Here is a 24,896-nt window from a genome sequence, read left to right as displayed (position 1 = left end):
ACGTTGAGTACAGATCGGGCCCAATTAGAGTAATTCAGCTTACAAAATCCAGCTGTCACTTTTCTTAATCTAAAATTTTATTTTTGATACATTTTAATGTGAGTATTAACTATTAAGCATAAACTTTTTCTTTAAATAAATAAAAAAAATAAATAAAAAAATAAATAAAAATTAAGCAACAAAATATGTCATGAATCAGACTAAACTAACGGTTTTTCACCGGCTTCACAACTACCGATTCTTCAAAAAATTTCTTAGAATTGACCATATATATATAATTATATTTGCTACAACAATAACAAAATTTCCTTAAGAGTTACATTTGGCTTGTGTAAAAAGTATGGGATGTATTATATTGGCAACTTTTGTAATTAAATCAATTTTCAGTGTAAAAAGTATGGGATGTACTATGTTAATATTAAGGCCTTAGCCTTTTAATCTAATATATCTTCTAGTTGTGTTAAAAAAAGAGTTACATTTGGCTTGTGTGCAAATCTTGCAAAACGATGAGATAGGAGGAGGTGCAAATGCCCATGACATAAACCAATGTCGCAAACTGCTAAAGGAGCCCAGTTGGACGACTAGATTAGCTCATGTATAACGAGAAGACAATTGCGTGACAGATTGGTTGGCCAACCGTGAAATTGTTCAAGACTCCTGTTTCACCTTCTAGATTTTATCCCTTTAGAACTTAATACAAGTAGAATTTTAGCTGAGGATACTAGAGATGTGGCTTTCCCACATTTAGGGCCTGGTCTCATTGACTGAACTCAACTGAGCTGAACTGAGCTGAGCTGAACTGAACTGAGTTGAACTGAACTGAACTGAACTGAACTGAACTGAGTTGAACTGAACTTCACTTCAACGTAAGAGAACATGCCCTTAGTCCCTTCGTCGTTTTCCCTTTCCCCTTGAATTTTCTGCTTTTGTTTGGTTGTTTTTCTGTGTTATTTTCACTTTCTTTCTCTTGGATGTATGTCCTCGTTAGAATTAAAAAACAAAACAAAACAAAAAAGAAAGACGACTCTTTGTTAGTAAACTGCTAAACAGATCGAATCACATTTACAGATTTCTTGCGACGTAGCAGGTTCTATAAAATTGAACCAACAACATTCGCATTCGCACCAGTGCTTATAAAGCGGATACTAACCAAAATCCTGCCTCTTCCAAATATTCACATCTCCTAACATTAGAAATTATGCAGCAACTACAAATTAATACAAGTATACAACAGATCTGATTAAATTAACAATAGAATTGTCATTTACAACCCCTGCAGGACCTGAAGTCCTGAACCGTATCAATTATCAAGAACTAAGATCTAACTTTATCCTCGGGTTTCATGGGTGGGGGACTGAAGATGCATATATTCAAAAACTAACAAAAAATTGCAGCAAAGGCTCCAGTGTTAGATATTCTAAAAGGGAGAATCCTCGTTACCATCTTGATCGATATTATGATCACGATGAGAAAGAGAAGCTGCATTTTGGTCAGAAACTTCCAGAGCATCAACAAACTCCACCTCAATAGAACCGTCTTGTGTGTCAGTGTCATCATGCATATCACCAGGACTCTCATCAGCAGCAGCTACATTGTTACCTGGGTTAACTAGGTCATCGACTGATTCAACAGCAATCCAACCATCCGGGGGATCTTCGATAGCACTAATGGCAAGAACAGGAGCCCCAGAACTATCTATGAGATGTCCTCCAACAAGGCGCACCATTAGATTCCGTAGATTGTCTGGCTGCTTGACAAGCTCAAACTTGTGATCCAGAGTATGTTGCTGATTGAAACGACCTGGTCGTTTGGATCGTGTATTATAGCAATTTCCGCAAAGGTCAAATCCCATCAACTCCACACAATCTAGGCATCTGTATCTATCCCCGACTATAGGACACATCTGTGCAAATACAAAACAAACACCAGAGCATTAGCCATATATGCTTCATTATCTCACAGAATCAATCAAGTGCAAACAAAAACATCATGTACCATGAAATTTCACAGATAAAGTTGTCAAGTGCATCCAATCTAGGACATCATATTATAATCATCTGTACTCAAAATAGAATTTGTTGGAGCAAGGCTTGATCTTTTATATAACTTTACTTTTGACAAAGCAAGGCTTGATGATCTAGGTCAAAAGGTCAAGAGGTACTTCATGTTTCGAACTTTGCTTTCTACTAGCAAAGCCAATTTCAAAACCTTAGGTTGTTTCCTTAGTGACTTAAGTTATTGAAATTACAAAAACTTTCTGTGTCCCCACTACTAACATAAATTTTCGAACCAGGTCACAGCAAACAAGTTCAAAAAGCAAAAGTACACCTGAATAAAATAAAAATAGCTATAGCAAGGGATGTCCAAAGATCCTTGAGCATATATTTAATGTCCTGGAATGGTCACTTCCTCAATCAATTTTCATTTATATATTTTCTCGGATCACTTTACTATTTTGACAAGAAATAAGACCAGTGTAAGAATAATGAGAATCTTTGTATATAAGTATGATGGAATAACTACTTAAGAGCAATGAAATCACAATACAAATTACAGTTGATAATGACAAAAGCCTTCCAAATATTTGGAATCTAGTGGATCCTATAATACTACAACACATGAGTCAGTATGATGAGTGAAGCATGCATAAGAAATATATATTGTAAAGGAAACCTATATATTAGATTATAATAAGATAACAAAAATGAGGCCCTTACTCCACAATAATCACAACCAGCTCCTGCATGGACTTTTGAACCATGTTCATTCCACCACGGAATGAAGTCTTCACTGCCCCTAAATGGCGTGATGAAACTTTTTTTAGCAGATGCCTTTGAATTGGAACCTGGACCAATGAACTAGAAAAGTCAACTTGGAAACAAAATTTTCTTTTTAACAAGGCATGTTAATGAAGGTTCAACGTTAGTAAAGCTGTTACTTATGATACTTTAGCAAATTACTTGTGGCATTTGGTGTCAATATAATCCACGCATTTTCTAGATACCAAATTACCAAAGCAAAATTTCCATCAATTAATGAAAAAAAAAAGTCAATTGCTCTAGTGTCATCATCATTTAATTTAAATCTATACTAATAAGATATTACATGTCAGAAATAAATCTCCATTCTCCAATCACATTCATATTGCCCAATAGCATCATCTAATAGCATTAACTTCAGATACAAAAAAAGAGCAATACTAGCGACATAAAAGATCAGAAGCTCCAGGAATTGTATTGCTCATCACAACAAAATGAAGAATTGAAGACAGTCAACTTTCACAAAGAAATTCCAAATTTTTTTGGAAAAGAGCCTTATTAGAAACATGCAGCTAACAATCTCAACACCATATCACCAACCAAGAAGAAGGTAACTGATTAACATGAAATGATAGTTGCATTTATTGATATCAGTCACCACAACTTGACAAAACCTCACTATCTTTGGTTATTTACGAGAATAAATGTACGGCAAGAATTATAACCGGACATAACCATGTAAACCAACATATTTATCTCTAAACCCATCTTAAACCTCATAATTTCAGTAATAATATTTCCAAATTCATATCATCATTTTGTCATTAAAAACATAAGGACAAATTTTCATTTTAAGATATGTTCTACTTCAAATATGTTTTCTAATAGTAATTAAGTTGATACAAGAGAAATTGGCTATGATTAAAAGCATAGCATTGCAAATACAAGTACTTGGAAAGAGGAAAGAAGAAAAACATACAGGAGGATGGATTCTTATGTTGAAACCGTGCTTTTTTCTCTTCAACACTTTCTTTTCGTGCACCATACTCTTTGGGGAATTGCTCCTCCAAGAAGTTATTAAACTCCAAGCAAACATTTGGACAGTCACTTGGATGTGGGCACTCACAAACTTTGCATATGATTATTCCGTCTTCCGGAACTATTATACAAGCTTCACAGTAAACTGGCCAAATATATGAAATAATATGTTTATCAATCAAGCAAAATTAACAAATCAATAGCAAGCACAGAAAAACTAATATAAGCATACGACAAAGAAAATTAAATAGATGTATTCCCCTCAACTAATGACGAGTTTAAAACGTGCACGAACACAAAAAACAAGAGAAAAGGACATAAAGGCATGGAAGATCAGACAATACCATGACCACAATTTAGAACTGCAGGACGATATAGAAGTTCCTTGCAAGCAGGACATAGGACATCACAACTTGAAACCTTTTCCTTATTGATAGCTGATAAATCCTTTTCCTTAATATCATCTGAACCATTACTATACATTTTTGAAGAATTTTCGCCTACAATAGTGATGCAGGAGGATGAAGCCGGATCAGACATAGCATTGGCATCTTGAGAAGGTTTGGATCCATCAGTACTGTTGTCCTCTTCACAATCAAGCTGAGGTGAGAAGCAATTTCTTGCAGTCTCTTCCTCTGAAACATAAAATAGAGAAGCTTTAGAACCATATTGGGTTACAATTATTCATTTACAAAAATGACACAGAAACCTGGTCAATTTGAAATCGCACCCTAAAATATCCCAACCCCCCCCCCCCCCCCCCAAAACAAAAAAAAAAAAAACACACACACACACACACTAGTGCCTAGGGTTACAGGTGTTAGGTACAATATGAGGAGAAAAACACAGCACGAATGTGAATTTTGATAGGACCAGTGCACATTATAGCTTTAGCAGCTTAGGCCCTGTTTGATTCACCTTAATTTTGCTGAACTGAAATTATTTTTACTGAACTGAACTTATTTTACTGAACTTAAATTATTTTTACTGAACTGAAATTATTTTTACTGATTTTCTATTATAATTCTTCTTTAAGAAAACTGAATTTTACTGAACTGAACTTATTTTTACTGAACTGAAATTAATTTTACTAACTGAAATTAATTTTACTAACTGAAATTATTTTTACTTAATATTATTTTTTTAAGGTGAAGAGAACAGGGCCTTAGTATATTAACAAAGTGTTACTGTAATGATATTAATAGGAAATGAAAGAGTAAAAACAGCAAGGACAAGTTGTCCTTGAATTTAAAAATTGCAAGAAACAAGAAAAGTGATGAATAAATTGTATCATCGACATCAAAGAAGATTAATAATTCAAACTTCCAATAAAAAAAAGCAACTCAACATTACAATGATAAAAGTGAGATGAAAAATATCAATATTTGGAAGTAGTCTTACCAAGAATTTGTTTCCCCCTTCTCTTATAGGCTAAGGGATACATCTTTAAAAGCAGGAAGTGCAACATTTCACATATGTTTGGAAAGTAATGATATGGATTCCTACAAATTGGGCAATGAGATTCATGGACCATGTCCATAGATTTATGAACACACCAAAAGCAGGAAACATGACCACATTCTGCAAAAACGAATAAGAAGAATTACTACAGAACAATAGGAATTTAAATTGCCTTGAATGTTGACACAAGAAAATATTGTACCTAGCACAATGGGCTTGCATAGTAGATCTCTGCAACATAACAATCTAGATGTCAGAAAAAATATACATATAGTGAAAATAAACATGATACTAGGCTATACTATCAAAAGCTGAAAACAACTCAACTTCTTCCATCACCAAAGTGACATACATCATCATTATAGATTAATGTTCAACTCCATACCAAAATTTGAAACTGGGAAATAAAAATCAAGAGTTGCAAGAACAAAAACAAAAGCTATTCAAAACGTCTGATCCAAAACCATATCTTTAAATTATAGATGTATGACATCGTAAAGAAAACATCATGAACTAAAAATTAATTCAAAGCAACTAACACTTAAGTAAAAGCTTTATATTCATTTTTATGCAAGATTGAATCATAAACCGCAACTACAAACTGATTTGGAATGGATAAGGCATAAACCTAAATACATATATCACAAAAAAGATAAATCTTTACTAACAAGAAGCTCGATAATCTTATGCATCCCCAAAATCAAGTTTAATTGAAGGTCTTCAAAGTCCCTAAAGCGGAATAAAACTAATTTCGCTTTACATGTTGATTTCATATTAGATTGAACCAGAGGTCCTTCATAAACATTGGATGGCATCTTCTTCACAAATCATGGCATATGATGCATTGATTTTACAAACAAAAAACGAACCTAAGCAATGCCTGACTCCTATGACTGTAACACAAACACAGGAGTACACTACAAACTATGCTAGATTACACAAGTGGCAGAAAACCCGACGCCACGAAACAATTAACTCCACCTTATACAGGAGCCCATCGACAAAATAGACCTTGGCGGGGCAAAATTCACAATCACGTCATCCTAAACTAATCAATAAAGCTCAATAATCTAATGCTGAAGAATCCAGAATCATCATCATCCACTGAACAAATCAGTCCACAACAACAACAACAAAAATTTCAATCGATTAAATCAATGATCATATCAAATTCCACCAAATCAAATATAAAAAAAATAAATAAAATTCAGCATCGTTTCGCGGAACTGAGTAATTGCAGCATGAATCATTTCAAATTAAGCAGAATTCCGAATGAAAATTACAATCAAATTAAAATTAAAACACAAAAACTTACAAGCAAACGCAGCAAATGAAAGAATCAGAAATTGTTTCTTCGTGATGATCAATTTCCAAGCAATTGGAAGAATTATTGGCCATAACAGAAGAAAAACAATTGAGAAATGACATATGAAATTGATTTGATGAATTAAAGTGTACAGTAGAACCCTAGGAGAGAGAAAATTAAGGAGAAGATTTAGGTAAAGAAAACCCAAGGCAGGTCAATTTTGATTAGCAATTTTTTCGACGGGATAAATGATTAGCAATTTGTTGCAACAAGTTTATCTATTTATTTATACGAGTATTATTGTTTTTTTTTTTTTTAATGGTTTTTGACGGACTATTTATGTTAATTGTAATTCTGGAGAAATGGTCGGTAATCTTAGTACCTGACTGGCTCACTCAAAAATTAAAAATTTAAAATAAAGGAGGACATGTGCTGACGTGTTTTTATTGTGATTGGGTAAGGGGGTGTTTGAGGTGGCAACAGCGAAAACTTTTATGTTTCTAGCTCACTTCATTAAGTTAGTTAGATACGAGTAATAATCTTGTTGACTCAGGACCTGTTCAGTTCAGCTTAATTTTAGTTCAGTTCAGTTTAGCTCCAGTTAGTTCAGTTCAGATCCAATCAGTTCAATTCAACTCTTAATTTCACTCTTTTATAAAATATTCATTTCAGCTCAGATCAATTCAGTTCAGTTTAGCTCCAATCAGTTTAGTTCGGCTCAGTAAATGTGAACAGACCCTCAATGAATTCTTTAGATGCTAAATTGCTCATACTTCGTGATTCGTCAAAATTATTTACGGAGTAGGAAGAACTTTTTTTTTTTTTTTTTTTTTTTGAGAAAAACGGAGTAGGAAGAACTTAAGTAAGGATAATCGTCATAATTTAACAGCAAATTGTTGATTGGATTAGTGATTCTATAAAGATTAAAATTGCAATATTTTACTAGGACTAATTGGGGACTTTTACATTATGTAGGTCATGCAGTAGTATGTCTGTGATTAACATTCACTAACTTACATTCGCTGAACTAGTTAGCAAATTATTAAATTGAACATATCTTTAGAGATTAGTTTTCAAATCACACAACCTAAGTAACCTCAACCACATATAGGTTCAATTTCATTCATCAAAGATATCATTAAGTTTCTCTATCAAAGTTAGGCTTTGCTCTACTCAACTTAATGAAATAAATTATAGTAAAAATAAGTAAAGTAATAACTCATGACAAATTAATAGGTATCAACAAAAATGAGTTCGATTGAGCAAAATGCATCAACCAGCAAACAGCAAAACTAAGCAGAAGATAGCAAAGCCTTTAACAGATAAAAAAGAACCTCCCCTATTCATATTCGGTCGGTCCGAGTGTTTAAAGTGTTTAACCTCTAAAATGGTGTCTAATCGGTTATTTGATGTGTCAAACCTTTAGTTACAAACTATTCCAACTTTGCTTCATAGATTGGGTTAGCTACAAAGGTGCTTTTTACTTGGAAGCTTTTTCGCCCTACACAGAAATATTCTACACTAAGAAACTGATATCAAAGATTAGAACATTATTCTATATACTTGGATCGTACAATATGTCAATATGACAAGCATAGAAACAGTTTAACCTGGTTTTCAGTCACATGAGCAAATACATCCTTTTGACATGACTACAGATCATAAAGCATGTGCTGCAATTAAATTAATACACCTATAGAATACGCTAGATGACCCAGGGCTCTACAACTTTAAAGCCGGGGTTGTAAAAACAACATTCTATTGACAAGGAAATCTAGGTCAGACGAACTAAAATAATAAAGGAAGATAGAAAATAGAATACATGAAAATTCAAGCTCAAGGGACCAATACACCATAAACTACAACACAAACATCAATGGCGATACTAGTAAAATTTTCATGAAACACTTGTCTTTGTTGTGCTTCTATACCTCCATTGCCATGCTCCTACTTGAACAAACTGTTTAAATACTCTGAGATGCTGGGTGCTGATCTCTTATGTATAGTGCATTTAGCACGGGTAACATTTCTCATCCTGAAGCTCAAGCATTTATTTCTGAGACTTCGATGAACTTTTGGAACAATACTAGTTAGGATTGAAGGGTATTGAACTTAACCACAATCCCCCTTTATTTCCATATCTTAACAGCACAGTCATGTCCTGCCGAAGCAACCATTCCGGTGACAGATGCTGTTAAAGCTGATACAATATTATCATGTGCTGGTACCGTCATGCTCCTATTGTCAGCCATGTTCCACAATTCCAAGGACTGACAAAATTGAAAAACTCAAGTTAATAAGTTATTGTAAGCAATTCTGAGGGCTTTATTTTTAGCAAGACAAATATCATCAAACTTGAGCCACATATTGTTATGATTTCTTCACATAAATGAGAATAGTCCCTGGAAAATAAACAGCAGCAAGCAAAAAAATCTCCATAGATCAGCTCTTGAAGTCCTTTTGGATGGAGCGGATCAGTAGCAGTAGTCAAATATTGGTAAAACTGATAATAAACACCTAAGTAAGGCTATAATACTGGAGACAATATATGCTGTCATACTAGCATTTAAATCATGGTGTGCTTGCCTGCTTGGATAGTGACAATTAAAACTAATCAAGTGTGACCTCAATGGTAAAGCGCCCAACACCAAACCATTCGAACTTGGGTAGGCATCTGTTTCTTTTAGAGTGGGGATGGTATATGATGGTTTGTAATGTTCTCTCTAGGCCTTGAAATTTTTAGCCTTTGGGCTGGGATTTTCAATGGGATTAGTTTTTCATAAACCTATTAACCTACTGGCTTGGGGGCAGTTCCTTTCAGTTCGTTAGATGTAAGATTCCCCTCATCCCAAACAATGGCACATCAGAAAAAGCAACTTAAATCTTTCATTCAAGGATAGGAGTTACCCGTGTGCCTCCAACCACCAAGAGCGTTGGGAAACTGGGATGAAAAACACATGAATGGAACTGATTTCCATTCGAGCACAGCTCATGAATGCAGTCTCCTGAGGTCAATGACCACACTTTTACACTATCTTGACTGACAGATGCCAGAAGTTCTCCACTTGCATCCCAGCATATGTAGTTTACAACATCAGAGTGTGCCTACTCACATTAAAACATGCAGCATGTTAAGTTGTTAACTGCAAAATTTAGTGCATATATTATAAGGCATATGCTTCACTGGTAACACTATCCAATGCTAGCTCTTCAAACTAACCTGGAAAGAGTGTGTTGGCCTGTCTGACTCAACATCAAATATAGAAACAACTTTATCTGATGCAGCTGCGAGAAGCTGCCCTACTCTTGGCTGAAATCTCACTTGTGCAGTACCACCCTATTATTCCAAAAGAATAGTGTCATTGATGCCAACTAATAATCAGTATGTGTGTAAATGCTTAGTAAATGTGTTTTTAACATTATTGTAAGGCCTAATTATCTTCACCTTTTTTTTTTTAAATCTGGAACTGAAAATATTTTTTCTGATTAAACTGATTTTAACTGTTGTATATTAATTAGAATCGAATTTTACTGGTAATAGCAATAAATTTGTTTTTACAGATTTAAAATTTAAGTACTTTCTAAGGTGAAGAGAAGTAGAGAGCATGGGCTCAGTATTACAGAAAAGCAATGTAGGGACAGTCAACTAACCTTTGACATGCGGATACAGGAAAATGGACTCATGCTCCAGTAGTGAATATCACTGTTACTGTCGCAAAAACAAAAAAGATCATTCTTTTTAGGGTGGAAATCAAGAGACATAACATGATTGCCTCGTCCAGGATAGACATTCATACAATGGCTGGGCTGCAAGGATAGAATTGAAATGATTAGTCAGATATCAAAGAGCAAACAAGAAGTATTTGGTGTAACTTGCAAACTGACATTGGATGCATCCCATAATCGCACAGATCCATCAAATGAAGCCGTTGCTAGATGGGTTGAATTTGGCCTGAAACGAACATCCGTTATTACAAGTGTATGATCCTCAGGAGTACTCTCTGTTTGCAGAGTGTCCATGTTCCAGAGAACAGCCTAATTACAGGGGGAAATCACATTAGAAATTTAGCCATTTGCAATCTTACAAAGGGCAATAACCAAATAGTGCAACATTGAAAATCAAGCTAGGTAACCCATCCAATCCATACAGCAACTTATCTTATCTTATTGCTAGGATTAAACAGTTAACCAATATTCCTTCTCAATTGTATGCACATCACTAGGTTCAGAAGGAAAGTCATACAACTTTGACATGATTAAAGTAACTTAGACAACTGCAAATACTAATCCAGGAGGATGTCAGCACCATTTAGACAAGGTAATAGAGAAATGCAAGTCTTAGGGTTAGTGATTCTGTATAATATGTTCAGCCAAAGAAAGAAAAAGTAGAACACACTTAAGCAGAGATACTGATTACTTAATGGCAGGTGATGAATAAAACACATAATGCATACCTTTTTGTCATGCCCCGCACTTGCTAAATACTTCCCATCTGAAGAAAAATGGCAGCTTGTGACCTTATTTCTTGTACGTATACAACCTACTTCAGAAAATGAAAATCCTGAAAAAGCAGCAGCTTCTATGAGAATCAGAAGGAAGTAAAAAATTGCCAGAAGCATGCACAATAAAGTAACAAAAGACAGTTACCCTTGGAGGGCTCTGGTTTTGGTTCAGCTGGACTTTGTTTTATGGATCCATAGAGATCCTTTCCATCTCCTCCGTCATGTGACAAGAACGACTCCACGTTATCATCTAGAGAGCCAACATCTCCAAACTGCTCTATGTCATCCTACAAAAGAAATGGCATCTTGGTCAAATTATCTAATTGACAAATAGCATTTTTGTGGTGATCATATGGTGATGTATCAGCTAACACAAATTGATCTTCCAAATTGGTGATCAATGATATTTCCCAACTCATTGAGGAATGAGTAGCTATCAGTTCATCTTACTAATAAAGAGCTAACACAAGGACAGTAAGATAGATGAATTGATGTATAATTAAAATTATACTTCCTCCGTTTTTTAATAGTTGCAACACACACTTTTCACGGTATTTAAGAAAAATGGGGTTCATATGATATAATAAACTTTAAAATGAGGTGAGTGGTTGTTAGGAGTATAATTTAGAGGGCCATGTGATTTAAAGAAGGGATATGGTACATCTTTTTCCTAATATAACTTTTCATGTATAGTGTGTTGCAAGTATTGTGACAGTTCCATTTTAGGGAAGTGTTGCAAGTATTAAAAAATGGAGGAAGTATTAATCATGAATTATGACCCTCCTCAACATCATAATAAAGTGTGCTTCTGGAATGCACAACCATACCTGCAATTTTATCATTAACCTTCTGTATGTACAGAATAAGTTTTTGATGATGGGCCGGTGTGTATCATTGTATATTATGTGGTTTTGTTTGCGTTGGCATGGATAATTAACAATATCATGGCAAGTGGTGATGAGGAAGACTAAGTAATGTAAGTGGGCAAAGGATAGATGTTAGTTATGTTCACTTTTATTGCCATCTTATAATCTTATATGACCCTTATAACCTGAAAGTCACCATAAGTATTTTCTTTTTAAATCACAGCTATTAGGTTTGACTGATAGTCAAAGGTTAACTATTACATCGAACTATCCAAGAGATTGAGGATTCAAGAATAGGTAGACTCTTTCAAGTAATAGATACATTGATTCTTCAAAAAAAGATGCACACATACCATTTAGGATCAATACCGCCATCAACGCAAATTCTAAATATCATAAGAAACAAAATGTCATACCAGCTGATTTGAAGATGAAGCCAGTGCTCCGGTTCCTTCAGCACCATACATCAATAAGCTTTTAGGCATGCTGTTAACCTGCTGCAGACTGTTTGCTGGTCCAATCCCATCACCAGGTGTATGAGTTGATGGAGGAGAGTTAGGTGAGGGGCCTACAGTGTTGCCAGTTCCTGTACTGTTCGCTGGTCCAGAAGAAGAATGTTGTTTTCTTTTTCTATTGTTCTGTTGGATACAGAAAATAATTGAGAATTAAAATCTTACAGGGTGGTTAGATAAATCTGAATAAGTTGAGATAAATGACATGCCATAGTCTCAATACACGCCATGTAGAGGGAAAAGAAAAAAAAAAATCAAGTGCTTTACAGTGAACAATAAGGAGGGTGGGGGTCATGAAGGGTGTAAAGGTTTTATAATTTTCTCTCTAATGGACAACCTGTTGTATTTGCTGCTGCTGTAACTGATCTTGCTGCTGAGAGGAAGATTGTTGCATCTGACCCATCTTCATCTATGAATACACATGCATGAAGAATAAATCAATTAATCACGTCTCTAATATCATAAGCACATAAAAACAACCTAAATTCTGCTGAAACATACATCCATTCTAGCTAATATTTTACAGGGAACGGGATTGTGGATACAGGCATAAATTTAATAATAAAATTATTAATTGTACTACAATCCTTTTTTACTTTCATTAATTCTCTTTCGAAAGGACCTACAATATTATTTAATTGCAAGATGCTCCAGGCAAAGAGAGGAGCTTATAGGAAGGCTTGGAGAGAAGTTTAAAAAAATTAAATAAAATAAAATAAAAAAATGAATTCACTTGACAAGTGGAGACAAAATTAATGACCGAATGAATAGCCCCGCTCCTGCTTGGGGAGTAAGTTATATAGAGTTATCAATGTCGTACAAAGCAGCAAATGCCCAAACAACAGATTTTGTTGACAAAATATTGATCTCTGCATCCAAACCACCTAAACTCAAGCCTTTGCATGGATTTCTTGCTACGGGCAATCAAATTCAGCATAAATTAATATTGTTTGTAAGCAGTAAGCCAGAGTTATATGATTATTGGGATTCTAAAGCCTCTAGGTGTTGAAGTATATGCTATATAACTAAAATGATCATAAATGTCAGCCTTAATGCTGCAGCTCAAGCAACTGAAAGGAGGTAAAAAATAAAAAACCTGTGGTGAACTCGATTGCATTGGAGAGCAGACATCATTTCTAGCAGATTGAGCCTCTTTTGTATTCATGCTACCCTTTGGTAAACCATTAAATCTTCGAGGATCATTATCTCCATAGCTTGGTGAACTTCCAAGGCTGTTTTGTGCCTGAGCCTGTGACAGGACTTGTTGCTGCTGAGCCGCCAAAAGAATTTGATTTTGAATTAGAGGCTTCTGTGGCATCCTCAAGGTGTCAATTCCCTGTTAATAAACTCAAGACATCTACACTAAGAAGGTTTGAAACAAATGATAGTACACATCTATGGACCTTACGAAGGGACTTACAGTTAAGGGCCAACCCTTCAAAGGAAGACTGTTGATGCCGGGATTCAAACCTGAACACAGAACTTCATTAATATTATGAACTGTGAAGCCAATTCTTTGTATCATTGAAAGTACAAAAAATAATGCAGGAAATTCAAATTCAGAGGGCTTAAACACAAACTAACAAACAGGCCATGCTATATTAATTATCAGTGTCACCCACTAAATAGAAAACCAATGAATTAAAATGCTTTGTGAAATTCTGGTAAGAATGACTAATAAGAAAATTTTAGCCCATCACCAAGTCAATCTCAAACAGTAAAAATGACATAAGAAAAAGCAGTCTTGAGTCTTGACCATGCCAAGAACCTGTGTGCAAGTTTGGTCATATGAGCATGACCCACAATACCACAAGTCAAGACAGACTGCCAAAAAGGAAATGTGTACAGTGTACATGTTCTGACAAAGTATATTAAGCTAAGTTTTGCTTAAAGTAGAAAGGATCTACTAAGGGCATTAACGCTTTCACCAGGGCCTCATTAACTGTTTGACACGCCTTGAAGAGTGAAAGGGGCAAAACAGTACTTTGATCGTTTGACCTCTTATAGAAGATCAGTCTTGTCAAGATCAGAGAAAGAAGTGCCAAAATACAACCTAAATTATAATTTAAGCCATCAAAATCCTTTACTCCATTATTTCAACTTCCTCGGCAACATGTATAACCTTTGACATAATGTGCTGAGAAAATGAAGACAGACCAGGCAGATGCCCGGGGGGGGGGGGGGGTTGACATTGAAATCATTAAACCCAGAAGAAAAACAGGCAGAATAGTATAGTATGCATTCTTTAAAATATTAGGAGCCAAGCTGCACCATACAACCCTTCTATTTGTAGGCACTGCTTTCCTGTACAAGAGAATAGCCTACCATTCTCCTTGTCATAAATCATCATTCCATGATAAGGCAAAGATAATCTCAGCAACTCCAAGAAGATGTAGAATTGCTAAGATACTTTTGGGACAGAGGGAGTACTCCTATGAAATTGTATTTCCCCTCTATTAAACTCCAATAACCTTAAATATATAAAAAGATTTATTTTCTACGATTGTAGTCCTGCCACCGTCCAGATATAGGTAAATGAGGGAGGAAATCACCACTTATAATGAACTATCAGTGTTTGCCACTTAATCATCAATACCTCGACCAGGAACATAGGTCTTCATGCAAGGCAAATGAAAATAAAAAAATGGAGTATCAACTGTATCATATAAACATCAGGAACCTATGGATGGATTAAAATATTGTAATATCCAAGAATAATAAGAATAGAGGTAGACGTAGCTAGGGTACACAGGTCAGAAATCATAGTTACTGTCAAGCTTAGTTTGACAGTTAGCTAGATGATGAGAGGATCATAAGTATCTCAGTAGCAGCATGCCACAGCATAAACTATTGAAAACAGCCATTATAAATTAATGCCTTCAACAATATATTAAGGGTTAATAGGCACTGGTTGTACTGACAAAACAAAACACAAGGAAATGTACTTAAGAGAAGCAGAAATCCTCAGACAGAGAAAGGGTAGCTACGGGAAGGCATGGCTCCAATACGAGTACGACTAGCACATAGATAGCTACCCAGCTTTCAAATACACTGCTATCAACATGATAGAGTGAAGAGGAATCACGTAGCCAAAAAGACACTTTTATAGTAAAAAAGGCCTCAACACTGGTAAACTGCTTTAAGTTGTCACTTTTTTGCAGCAAAGGACAAGTAGCTAAAGTCTTTGAGTGATTAAAACTACAATCAACCCAAAAGAAAAATGAAATCTTTGAGGTATAATTTATGGAAAGTGAAAGAATAAAGTCTAGTAGAGTAGTGCATAACTCAATTGTAGACCTTAGATGGCTTGTTTAATTTAAGATAAAAAAAATAAGAAGAATGAATATTACTTTAGGACCTTTAACAGTGACAGGTAGTTAGCTTTGGATGTTTGGAATGACTTTCTAATATTTTAATTTTGGAGTCCCAGCTTATCCTAAAATTTGTTAAAAAAAAAAAAAAAAAAATCTAAGATGTTACATACATCAATATTACTCTTCAAAATTCTAATAAACTATAAATCTTGTGCTACAGCCTGCAAATTAATTCCTTATATTAAAGAAAGGTGTTTTTGGAAAGACTTGTCTCAGAAATAAATATGACTTCACTTGAGCAATCCAAAAATTTAGTGTGAATGTTAATTGTCATAATGAGAAAGGGAGAGTATGACCATTCTCATCAATACATTGCCTTGGTACCAAATGGCTGCTAAGAAGTTATTTTGAAGACATATTCATCCTCGTGGCTACCTAGAATAAGATGAAAGCATCACATGCAAAAACTATCGGCTGCGTCAAGTGCTTTACTCGCACTGCATAGCGTCAGCTGATCTAGTATATTCATACTCTCCCGTACAGTAGTATATCTTTTCACTTATGGATCATTCATTCCTATCTATTATCACACTTAATGCAGAGAAAAGAGAATATTGCAAAACATCATGTTAAATCTGACCTGCACTCCCAAGTCCAGATTTTGATTGCAAAATTGCCTGACCATAAATGGAGGAAGGATCCATGGGTAATGATTTCTGTGCTCCACCTATGCTCACCTCACTCTTGATATCCTGTACAGTCCATATGTTACACACATAAACCATTGGTTACAAGGCAAAGGCAAACTCCCTGACAGCAGAAATAAAAGGAAGGAACATGGATCATAAAAAGGAATACAGCTAACTAGAACTACTCACAGATGTCATATGAGGCCGTGCCTGGATTTGCTGCAAGGCTGCAGACATTCCCCCTGAATTACCTTGGATCAACTGGCTGAATCAACAAAATTGACAAAATATATGATAATGTTTCAACACTAGGAAAAAGTAGGAGAATAACACCTTAAGCTAAATCCATGATAATTTCGCCAAAAAAAAAATTACCCTTGCGGATTGTTTGCTGATTTGAGGAGGGCCATCCTGTTATCCATGATACCTGGATACACATCTAACTAAATTAGAAAGAGATTTATTACACGTCATTTATCTTTTTTTTTTTTTAACACAACATCTATCATCCACTGTTTAATAAATTATTTTTACACACCGTTTACAGGACCACCAAGGGGAGGATGGTTAGGACCGCCTCTCTGCATCTGAGCATTCCGCTGCTGCATGAGTTGCATCTGGTGCATTTGCAGCTGTTGCTGCTGCTGCTGTTGCTGCTGCTGCTGTTGTTGCTCTCTAGTCTTCATTTGTTGTGTCTGATTTCCAATAAGAAGCGCAAACTCTCTAATAAGCCCTTATTTTTTAGCCATTATTTGCATACTTGACATGCCAGAAATCAATTTGTCTCACTTAAAAAAATTGCACCACTATCTGTCATTTGGAAATTCCAATGCAATATCTAAGCTCCTAGGTCTGAAATCATCAGTCACATCGTCCCATTATGAAGAATATATCATGATTTGCTAAATGAGCCATGCCTTAATTCCCTTGTAATCATATTCATTTCTTTAGTTACTCTTTAACTCCATGCTTTAGTCCTATTTTGGCAAACTTTTAATCCCACCTTAACCTTTCCTCCACATACAAATCTCACATGCTACTCTCTCTCCTACTTTTTCATACTTAAACCTCACATGCACCTGAACTCTTCCTACCCCACACAATCCCTCATGCAACACTTTCTCTCAAACTCTATCATACACAAATTCCACATGCAACACACCTTATAGTACTTCTTACACAAAACCCTCATGTAAGACTCTATCTCCTACTTTTTCTTACACAAACTTCACATGCAAGTATGCAACACTCTCTCATATCCACTTAGGCCATGCGACAAACAATAATTCTGATGAACATAAAGGAGATGAGGTAAATATTCAAATATAAAGCACAATCCAATTCTATTTAAAATAAATTTACTTCAAACAAAATTTTTTTAAAAAAATAACAATTGTTTACATGACTTTTATGTCAAACAAATGAACAACTCGCAAAGGGATAAGGAGGCAGGCAAAAGCAAGAACACAAATGATACAAGCCAGGTTAAAGGTAGAAGGTACCTCAATATAAGCTGCAGCAGCTTCAGAATGCTTTTCATTTGTTCTAGCAATAAAGATGTCCCAGAAGACAGACCACCATTCAAAGAGAAACCCACCAGGAGCATCAATAGCTGCAATGAGACAATGAAAATTAAAAATGATTGTCATAGTGATGCCCTTTTGATCACTGGCTGATGATTTAATCGACAAAGCTGGTGTAAGGATATAAAAATTACCAACTGGATCAGTAGCCACCTTCCCTTCTGCCATAAATGCTTTGGCAGAATTATGCAATTTTCTTTTCAACAAATAATCATGGATATAAACATCCAGCCTACAAAAGAAAAAAAAATAATTTTAGAGACACACATTGCAGCCTAGAGTCGCTTAGAACCTGATTACTCGCAAGCATACTATTTTACATCCAAAGCTTGTTTGCTCGGGTAGTCAAACATTCATACCATAAATTTGTACACGATAATAGCTAATGGAGCCAGAATCCAAATATCTAAAAGTCCCTCAAAATAAATGTGAACTTCTAGTCAAGTTAACTCCCATAAATTATTAACTTTTTCACGTGATTAGCGAAATATAGTTCACCCTTTATCAACCAAAAGACGGTGCTTTTCTCTAAAAGCTAACTCTGCCCGCAAAAATAATAAATTTACGCTATTTGCCTATTCCAGAACACTTACTCACCTCTACCAGCTACCCTACAAAACTACTTCATCAAACACCTTTTTATTTTTATTGATTTTTTAAGCAAGTCCCAACTCTAAAAGCTACTTGAAAAGTTAAGACTGAGCATGACCTTTATCATGACTGCAGGACAAGAATATATTAACAATTTATCCATGCAAATTAGACCAATTAATCAAAATAATATTTCGAGGGAGAGTAGGAGATTGCACTGTTTGCACATTTACTTTAAGATACGAAACACTCTCCATCCTGAATCACTATAATTGTAGCCATTTCAGGTCTTTTTTCCAATCCACTTTCCTTATATAGTACTTCCTTGGTTTAATACTTCATAAATTAATAAAACTTAATTAACTTTTATGGTCAAATCTTGTATACTTATATCATGTAAATGATCAATATCCAACATGACTCGATACATATCTTAGCTTCAATAAATCTAGCAATTAACGAGCTTTGTCCCATTATAATCAAATATCCCCTATGATTTTGATACCAAAGCAGTAAAATCGCGATTTTCTCATACTAATGTCAATTAGATTCTAAGTAATCTAAATAAATTAATTTTTCCACTTATTAAATACAAGTATCTAAATTGCAACCAATAATTATTACTACTTCAAAAAAAAAAACCTACAAGTCCTCAAAATTCACCCAAAATTCAACCTTAACATATATTTTTTCGAGGTATACGAGTATATAGCACGGAAACATCCATCTACGACTAAATTCAACAGCGATTGAGGTCAAAGGTAACAATGTTTTAGTACAACAGTCTTTATTTTCAGTCAACATAAACGAAATAAAGCAATAAATCTCAACACTTACATCTTATCAGCTTCCCAATTACTCTGCGCCATTATTACTCGCTCGATCTCTCTCTCTTGTCTGAAAAAATCAACAATTCCTATAATCAGAATTACCTTTTATAATCCACTTAACATTTAATTAACACAAAAATTACTCAAAAAATCACAACAAAAAACGCAAAATTAACACAATTTTCAACTCAAGCAGAAATCAATCACTGCATTTTCAATTAAACATCATTAATTACAAGATCTACACACAAATTAACGAAATTCATGCTAAAAACACAACGTATTTGTTAAAAATTAAAAAAATAATAACAAAAAAATACAACAAAATTAAAATTAACAAACAGAATTTAAACACAGAAGAAGAGAGGAGATCTCTGACCTGAAATGAATAGAATTAGAGTAGAAGAAGATGATCAAGGAAGAGAGAGAAAGAGGAGAGAGAAAATTTCTGGAGGAGTGAAATTAGGCTCTCGAGTGGAGAAGAAATTGGGCTGAGAGAGAGTTGAAGAAAAATGAAAAATGAAAAATAAAAAAAGAAAAAAAAAAGGTGGAGTTAAAAAGTGGAAAAAAAATAAGGGAAGATATGAAGAGAGGTGGATACAGCACACACAGCTGTTTGAGTAGAGTTGTGACGATTGAGTTTTGAGTATAAGTGTGAAGAGGTTGGGTTCGGGTGGAGTGTTTGATCGATATTTACTAGGCTCGGAATATGTTGCGTTTACCTCTTTTTTAGTGCGTCGTAATAATACTAGTACCAAAGTTTGATCATTTCTGTGTCACCATATGTGTTAATACAAGAGGACAAATAAAAAAGGATCGCCTCGATCGGTGAAGTTGGTGAGGAATTCACGAGTTCGTAAGGTCGAATTCTTTTGGCTGCGAACTGTGGTTTTAAATATGTAGTTGTACAATATTAAAACTAAATGAATAGAAAAACTATGAGAGTTAATAGGGTTTTTCTCTCATTTAAAAAAATTAAAATTTTTTTTATGTGTGTTTTATTCCACGATTTTGGATTTGTTGGCTGGTGAAAATTATTCATGTTCATCAAGAAGACAATTTAGTGGTGGATTGATTCTTAAATCTAGGTGTGATTTAGGAGAGCAATGCTCACGTGTTATACGATATTCTTTCTATTTTAGGTAGCTTTTAGACGAGAATATTATGGGTGTGGCGCATGGCCTTTTTCATGTCTGCTTTCACCCTTTATTTTGTTGTCTTTTAGCTTTAATTTTTGTTATTGATGAGGAATTCACAAGTTTACAAGCTCGAATTCTCTCAACTAAAGACTTGGGGTGAGAATCCCTTTATCTCCCCTCTCACTCCCAAGAATCTAGTCTACAAATATTGAACCACAAAACCGTGAAGGTTGAGGTTTGACCGTGGTTCTTCTCTCCTTACCATATAAGTAAGTAAATAAATAAAAGTCTTAACTTGCCTTTTGTACACAATTTTAGAGAAAGATGAATTAAAAATACGTAGTAAGATACGGATTGGCTTTGCAAATCAATGTGACGTACTTATGAGAGCAACTCTCACGTTATATACCATATTCCTTCAGCTTTAGTTAGTTTTTGAAACGAGAATATTGTGGGTGTATGAATGTGGGTGCATGGCCTTATCATTCCTGATTTCATCCTTTATTATGTTCTCTTTTAGTTTTAATTTATGTTTTTGCTATTGTTGAGGAATTCACAAGTTTACAAGGTTAAATTTTGTCAGCTGCAATACTTGAGGCCGGGATGATGATCTCTTATCCTTCACCCTCACTCCATCCCAACTTCTCAAGAGTCTAACTCGCAAATACTAGACAAAAAAATCGTGAGGGTTAAAGTGTGGTTAGGATCCTTATCTCCCCACCGTACAAAGATAAATAATAATAATAATAATAATAATAATAATAATAATAATAATAATAATAATAATAATAATAATAATTCGTCTTCATCTGTGATCTATAAATAATTTTAGAAAAGTAAATTAAACATATGGAGTAAGATAGTGGAATAAGTTGACATGTGAAGATTATATTTGTTTATTAAGGCAACATAATGGTGGATTATTCGCACGCAAATCTAGGCATGACTCGAGAGAGAAACCCTCACGTTTTGTACAATATTTCTTCAGCTTTAAGTAACTTTTTAGAACAAGGATCGAGTGGTCTTTTCATGACTGATTTCATCCAATATTTTGTAACCTTTTCATTTTAGTTCTGGTGTTTAATTTACAAGCTAAGTTTACAAGGTTGAGTTTTCTCGATTGCGGTACTTGGGGGGTGAGAATCCCTTCCTTTTCCCTCACCCTCAAAGTCCAAGTTTCTAGCCCTCAAATATTGGACTAAAAAAAGTGAGGGCCGACTGAGATTTGGCCAGGCACATAAAATTTGTACATGTGCCACGTTAGATTTGATTTTGGTCATCAAAAGTCAAATTATTGGCTCTATGTTACTTGACTTTGGGTAAAATATATTAAATTAGTCCATTTTAGTTGAGTCCATTTACTTTAATAGTTAAAACCTATAAAATGGGTTAAACTATAATAGATGGACCATGATTACCAAGTCAAAAACCCAGAACACATTAAACATTAACCCTAGGAGCCACTTATTGTATAAACATATAGAGCTCTCTACTCCATTTGATAAGGAGAAGGAAACAAGGAGACTACATCATAAAACAAAGAAAGTTTCTCAAAACCCTACACCTCCTTACAAAAAACCTCTTAAGGCCTAGAAGAAGAAAATCAAGCATTTGAGTAGAAGATCAATCGTAGACGAGATCAAGTACGTCTCGACGACCCTTAACATGAAAAAAGAAGAACAATCGAGATCTAGCCTTAGTGGGCCTCAGCAAAGGAGAAAAGAATAACTTCAAAACATTAAGCACATCATAAGCTCATGCCTCTACGTCAAATATCATCTTGAGATATCATCTTGAGATTAAGCGTTGATGACCCTAATCAAGAAATCAAGTCAATTCGTGATGCAAATTAAGATCTTGCATCAACTATATTCGATTGAGATCAAGCCTTGACGACCCTCAATCAAGAATTCAAGTCAATCTGCGCATGAATCAATCAAAGTCAAAGTGGAGGTCTAATTAGGGGATCAATTAGAGATTGTACCCACAAATTTTCAAATTAATAAAGTTAACATTTTGTTTCATTTAGGGCCTGTTCTGATACGATTATTTCCAGTTCAGTTCAGCTCTAATAAATTCAGTTTAGTTCAGTTCACCTCTTAATTTCCTTCTCTTATAAAATATTCAGTTTAGTTCAATTCAATTCAGTTCTAATAAGTTCACTTCAGCTCTAATAAGTTCAGTTTAGTTTAACTCAGTTCAGATAATCAGAACAGACCCTTAATATTTACAATTTAACATATGTGTTTACAATATTGTTTGCAACTTTTAGACATTTTTAATGAGATATAAAAAAAAATACAGAAGTTGCAAATAACATGTAATGGAGGTAGTATTGAAACTCTAGTTTCACTATGAATAATACTAATTTTTTTTTTAAATAAAAATAAAAATACTACGTAGTACATTAAACTAGTACTTCGTTTAATTTATTTATTTTTACATATATATAACATTATAACTACATACAAAAAAAAAAAAAAAAAAAAAACCTAGTCTCCTTTTCTCTCTTCTCTCTCCTAAACCTAGTCTCCATTGTCAATTTTAAAAGGGGCTTCCATCGGATTTCACCGGTGGAAAGCCCCAATCTTTATTTTTCTTTTAAGCTTTTTGTTTAGGTTACAATAATGTCTCCCTTGAAAGAAAAGGTTTATCTCCTTCGAAAGACAAGGTTTTTTCGATCTCCTTCGAAAGACAAGGTTTTTCAGACTCCTTCGAAAGACAAGGTTTTATTTGCACTTAATTTGGTCTCCGGGTGTGCGGGGCTACCATTGATTATGGCTCGGATTTGGGTTACGGAATCAGCACAAGAATTTACTTTCTCACAAAATTGTGAAGCGACGACGGATCCACTAAAAAAGTTGTATGAGACAACGAATCGAGAATATGCCGAATTGTTATATTTATGTATTTGGATTCTTAGCCCTTCCCCGATTAATTCTTGTTTGATTTTGTTAAATTCGTTTCCATTATCGTTCATTGTCAATTGTAGATGCCGTATGACTTATATTAATGAAATTTAGCGTCCTTCAATTCAAAAAAAAAAAAAAAAAATAGCTACATACGGTAGTATACAGTAAAAAGGCAATATGCAATAATTTTGTAAACACAAGACACAGAACTAAAAAAAAAAAAATAAAAAATACACACCAACCTGAATAATTACGGAGTAAAAAATGTAGGATGAGAAAAAGAAAGACCAACCATAGCTCTTTACAGTTGAGAACTTGAGATATGTACTTTGCATATGCCCCACGGCCATGATTGTATGCTTCTCTATGGGGGTTCAATCTAAATTGACCTTTTATTTTTTTTTATTTTTTTTTGAAGCAATATTTTTGTTAGATAAAATGATGGAAGTAAATGGGTTATGCTTCCCACTAACAAAGATCTATTAATACCTCTCTTGCAACTAGCAGTGAAGATCTTTACATATACCCAGGTTCAAGTTGTATCAAAGGGTGCTCAATTAATGAATAATAATCATTAAAATTACTAAATACTACCTCCGTTAACAGTTATTTGCAACATTTAGTTGCTGGTGCACCGTGCCAAGTATATTAGTAAATTCTCTTAGCTTGTAGTGGAACAAATACAAGTACAGTATATAAGTTGCTGGAGTATAACTTGGTTTGATTCCCTCATAATTATTTTAAGATCGTACTCTATATTTATTAATTGAATTGGCAAAACTAAGACGTTTTTTTTTTTAAAAACTTTTTTTACTAGCTTGATAAAAAGTGAAAAACCTTGTAAAATACAAGTATCTAAATTCCAAAAATCCAAGCATCATATATAAAACTTATATGAAATGTCAAAAAAAAAAAAAAAAAAAAAAATTTAACACTGATATATAATTTCAATTACTTGTTCGAAATATCTTAATTCTTAAAATTAAAATGTTCAAAAACGACGTTGAATGCTGTAAAGCTTATATCTAAACCTGATAAATACAGAGTATTTTATATATAATGTTTCATATGTCAAAACACATTTGCTCCATATAAAACTTATATGCGTTTCATCATAATCTTAGTGAGATGTGACCCACACAATATAACATTGTTCATTAATTCAAAATTGAATGTCAATATAAGTCAAATTAAAGTCACAATTTATATCAAATTAACCACTATATAGTTAGAACTTGGCTATGAACCTTTTACTTTCCTACCACAATTGACTTTTATGATTACTCGGTATTACATTTGATTTGATACATTGCAATACAAGTTATAAACGCCCAATGATGTACACTTAACATCAACAACACCAAAGCATTCATAGCAAACAAATTTAAAACTTA

The 24,896-nt window shown here is 34.2% G+C and overlaps 2 protein-coding genes across 3 annotated transcripts; both read right to left on the bottom strand.

Moving 5' to 3' along the window:
- Positions 1-1,162: 1,162 nt before the first annotated feature.
- Positions 1,163-6,833, bottom strand: LOC145616794 (E3 ubiquitin-protein ligase PRT1-like). Its single transcript, XM_081671524.1, has 7 exons — positions 6,574-6,833; positions 5,461-5,489; positions 5,199-5,378; positions 4,142-4,432; positions 3,739-3,942; positions 2,718-2,845; positions 1,163-1,903 (listed from the first exon to the last, which is right to left on the bottom strand). The coding sequence occupies exons 1-7, from the start codon at positions 6,684-6,686 to the stop codon at positions 1,418-1,420; spliced, it is 1,431 nt and encodes a 476-aa protein (XP_081527650.1). The 5' UTR covers positions 6,687-6,833; the 3' UTR covers positions 1,163-1,417.
- A 1,266-nt stretch (positions 6,834-8,099) lies between these two features.
- LOC145624196 (transcriptional corepressor LEUNIG_HOMOLOG-like) lies at positions 8,100-20,187 on the bottom strand. Of its 2 annotated transcripts, none has more exons than XM_081677188.1 (19): positions 19,831-20,187; positions 19,459-19,518; positions 18,165-18,262; positions 17,950-18,059; positions 16,986-17,142; positions 16,823-16,874; positions 16,637-16,712; positions 16,399-16,510; positions 13,865-13,914; positions 13,541-13,753; positions 12,782-12,853; positions 12,349-12,570; positions 11,212-11,353; positions 11,019-11,125; positions 10,450-10,599; positions 10,216-10,371; positions 9,785-9,901; positions 9,472-9,669; positions 8,100-8,834 (listed from the first exon to the last, which is right to left on the bottom strand). In XM_081677188.1, exons 2-19 carry the CDS (start codon positions 19,488-19,490, stop codon positions 8,694-8,696), a joined length of 2,205 nt encoding a protein of 734 aa, XP_081533314.1. In that variant the 5' UTR covers positions 19,491-19,518; positions 19,831-20,187; the 3' UTR covers positions 8,100-8,693. The 2 variants fall into 2 exon arrangements, with proteins under 2 accessions (XP_081533314.1, XP_081533313.1); XM_081677187.1 differs by having other exon boundaries at positions 13,541-13,780; positions 19,831-20,185.
- Between the last annotated feature and the right edge of the window lie 4,709 nt (positions 20,188-24,896).

The sequence above is a fragment of the Chenopodium album genome, chromosome 3 (genome assembly GCF_948465745.1).
Source record: "Chenopodium album chromosome 3, dcCheAlbu1.1, whole genome shotgun sequence".
Lineage (NCBI taxonomy): Eukaryota > Viridiplantae > Streptophyta > Magnoliopsida > Caryophyllales > Amaranthaceae > Chenopodium > Chenopodium album.
The sequence above is the reverse complement of the archived record's forward strand: the minus strand, read 5'-3'. Positions and strand labels throughout refer to the sequence as shown.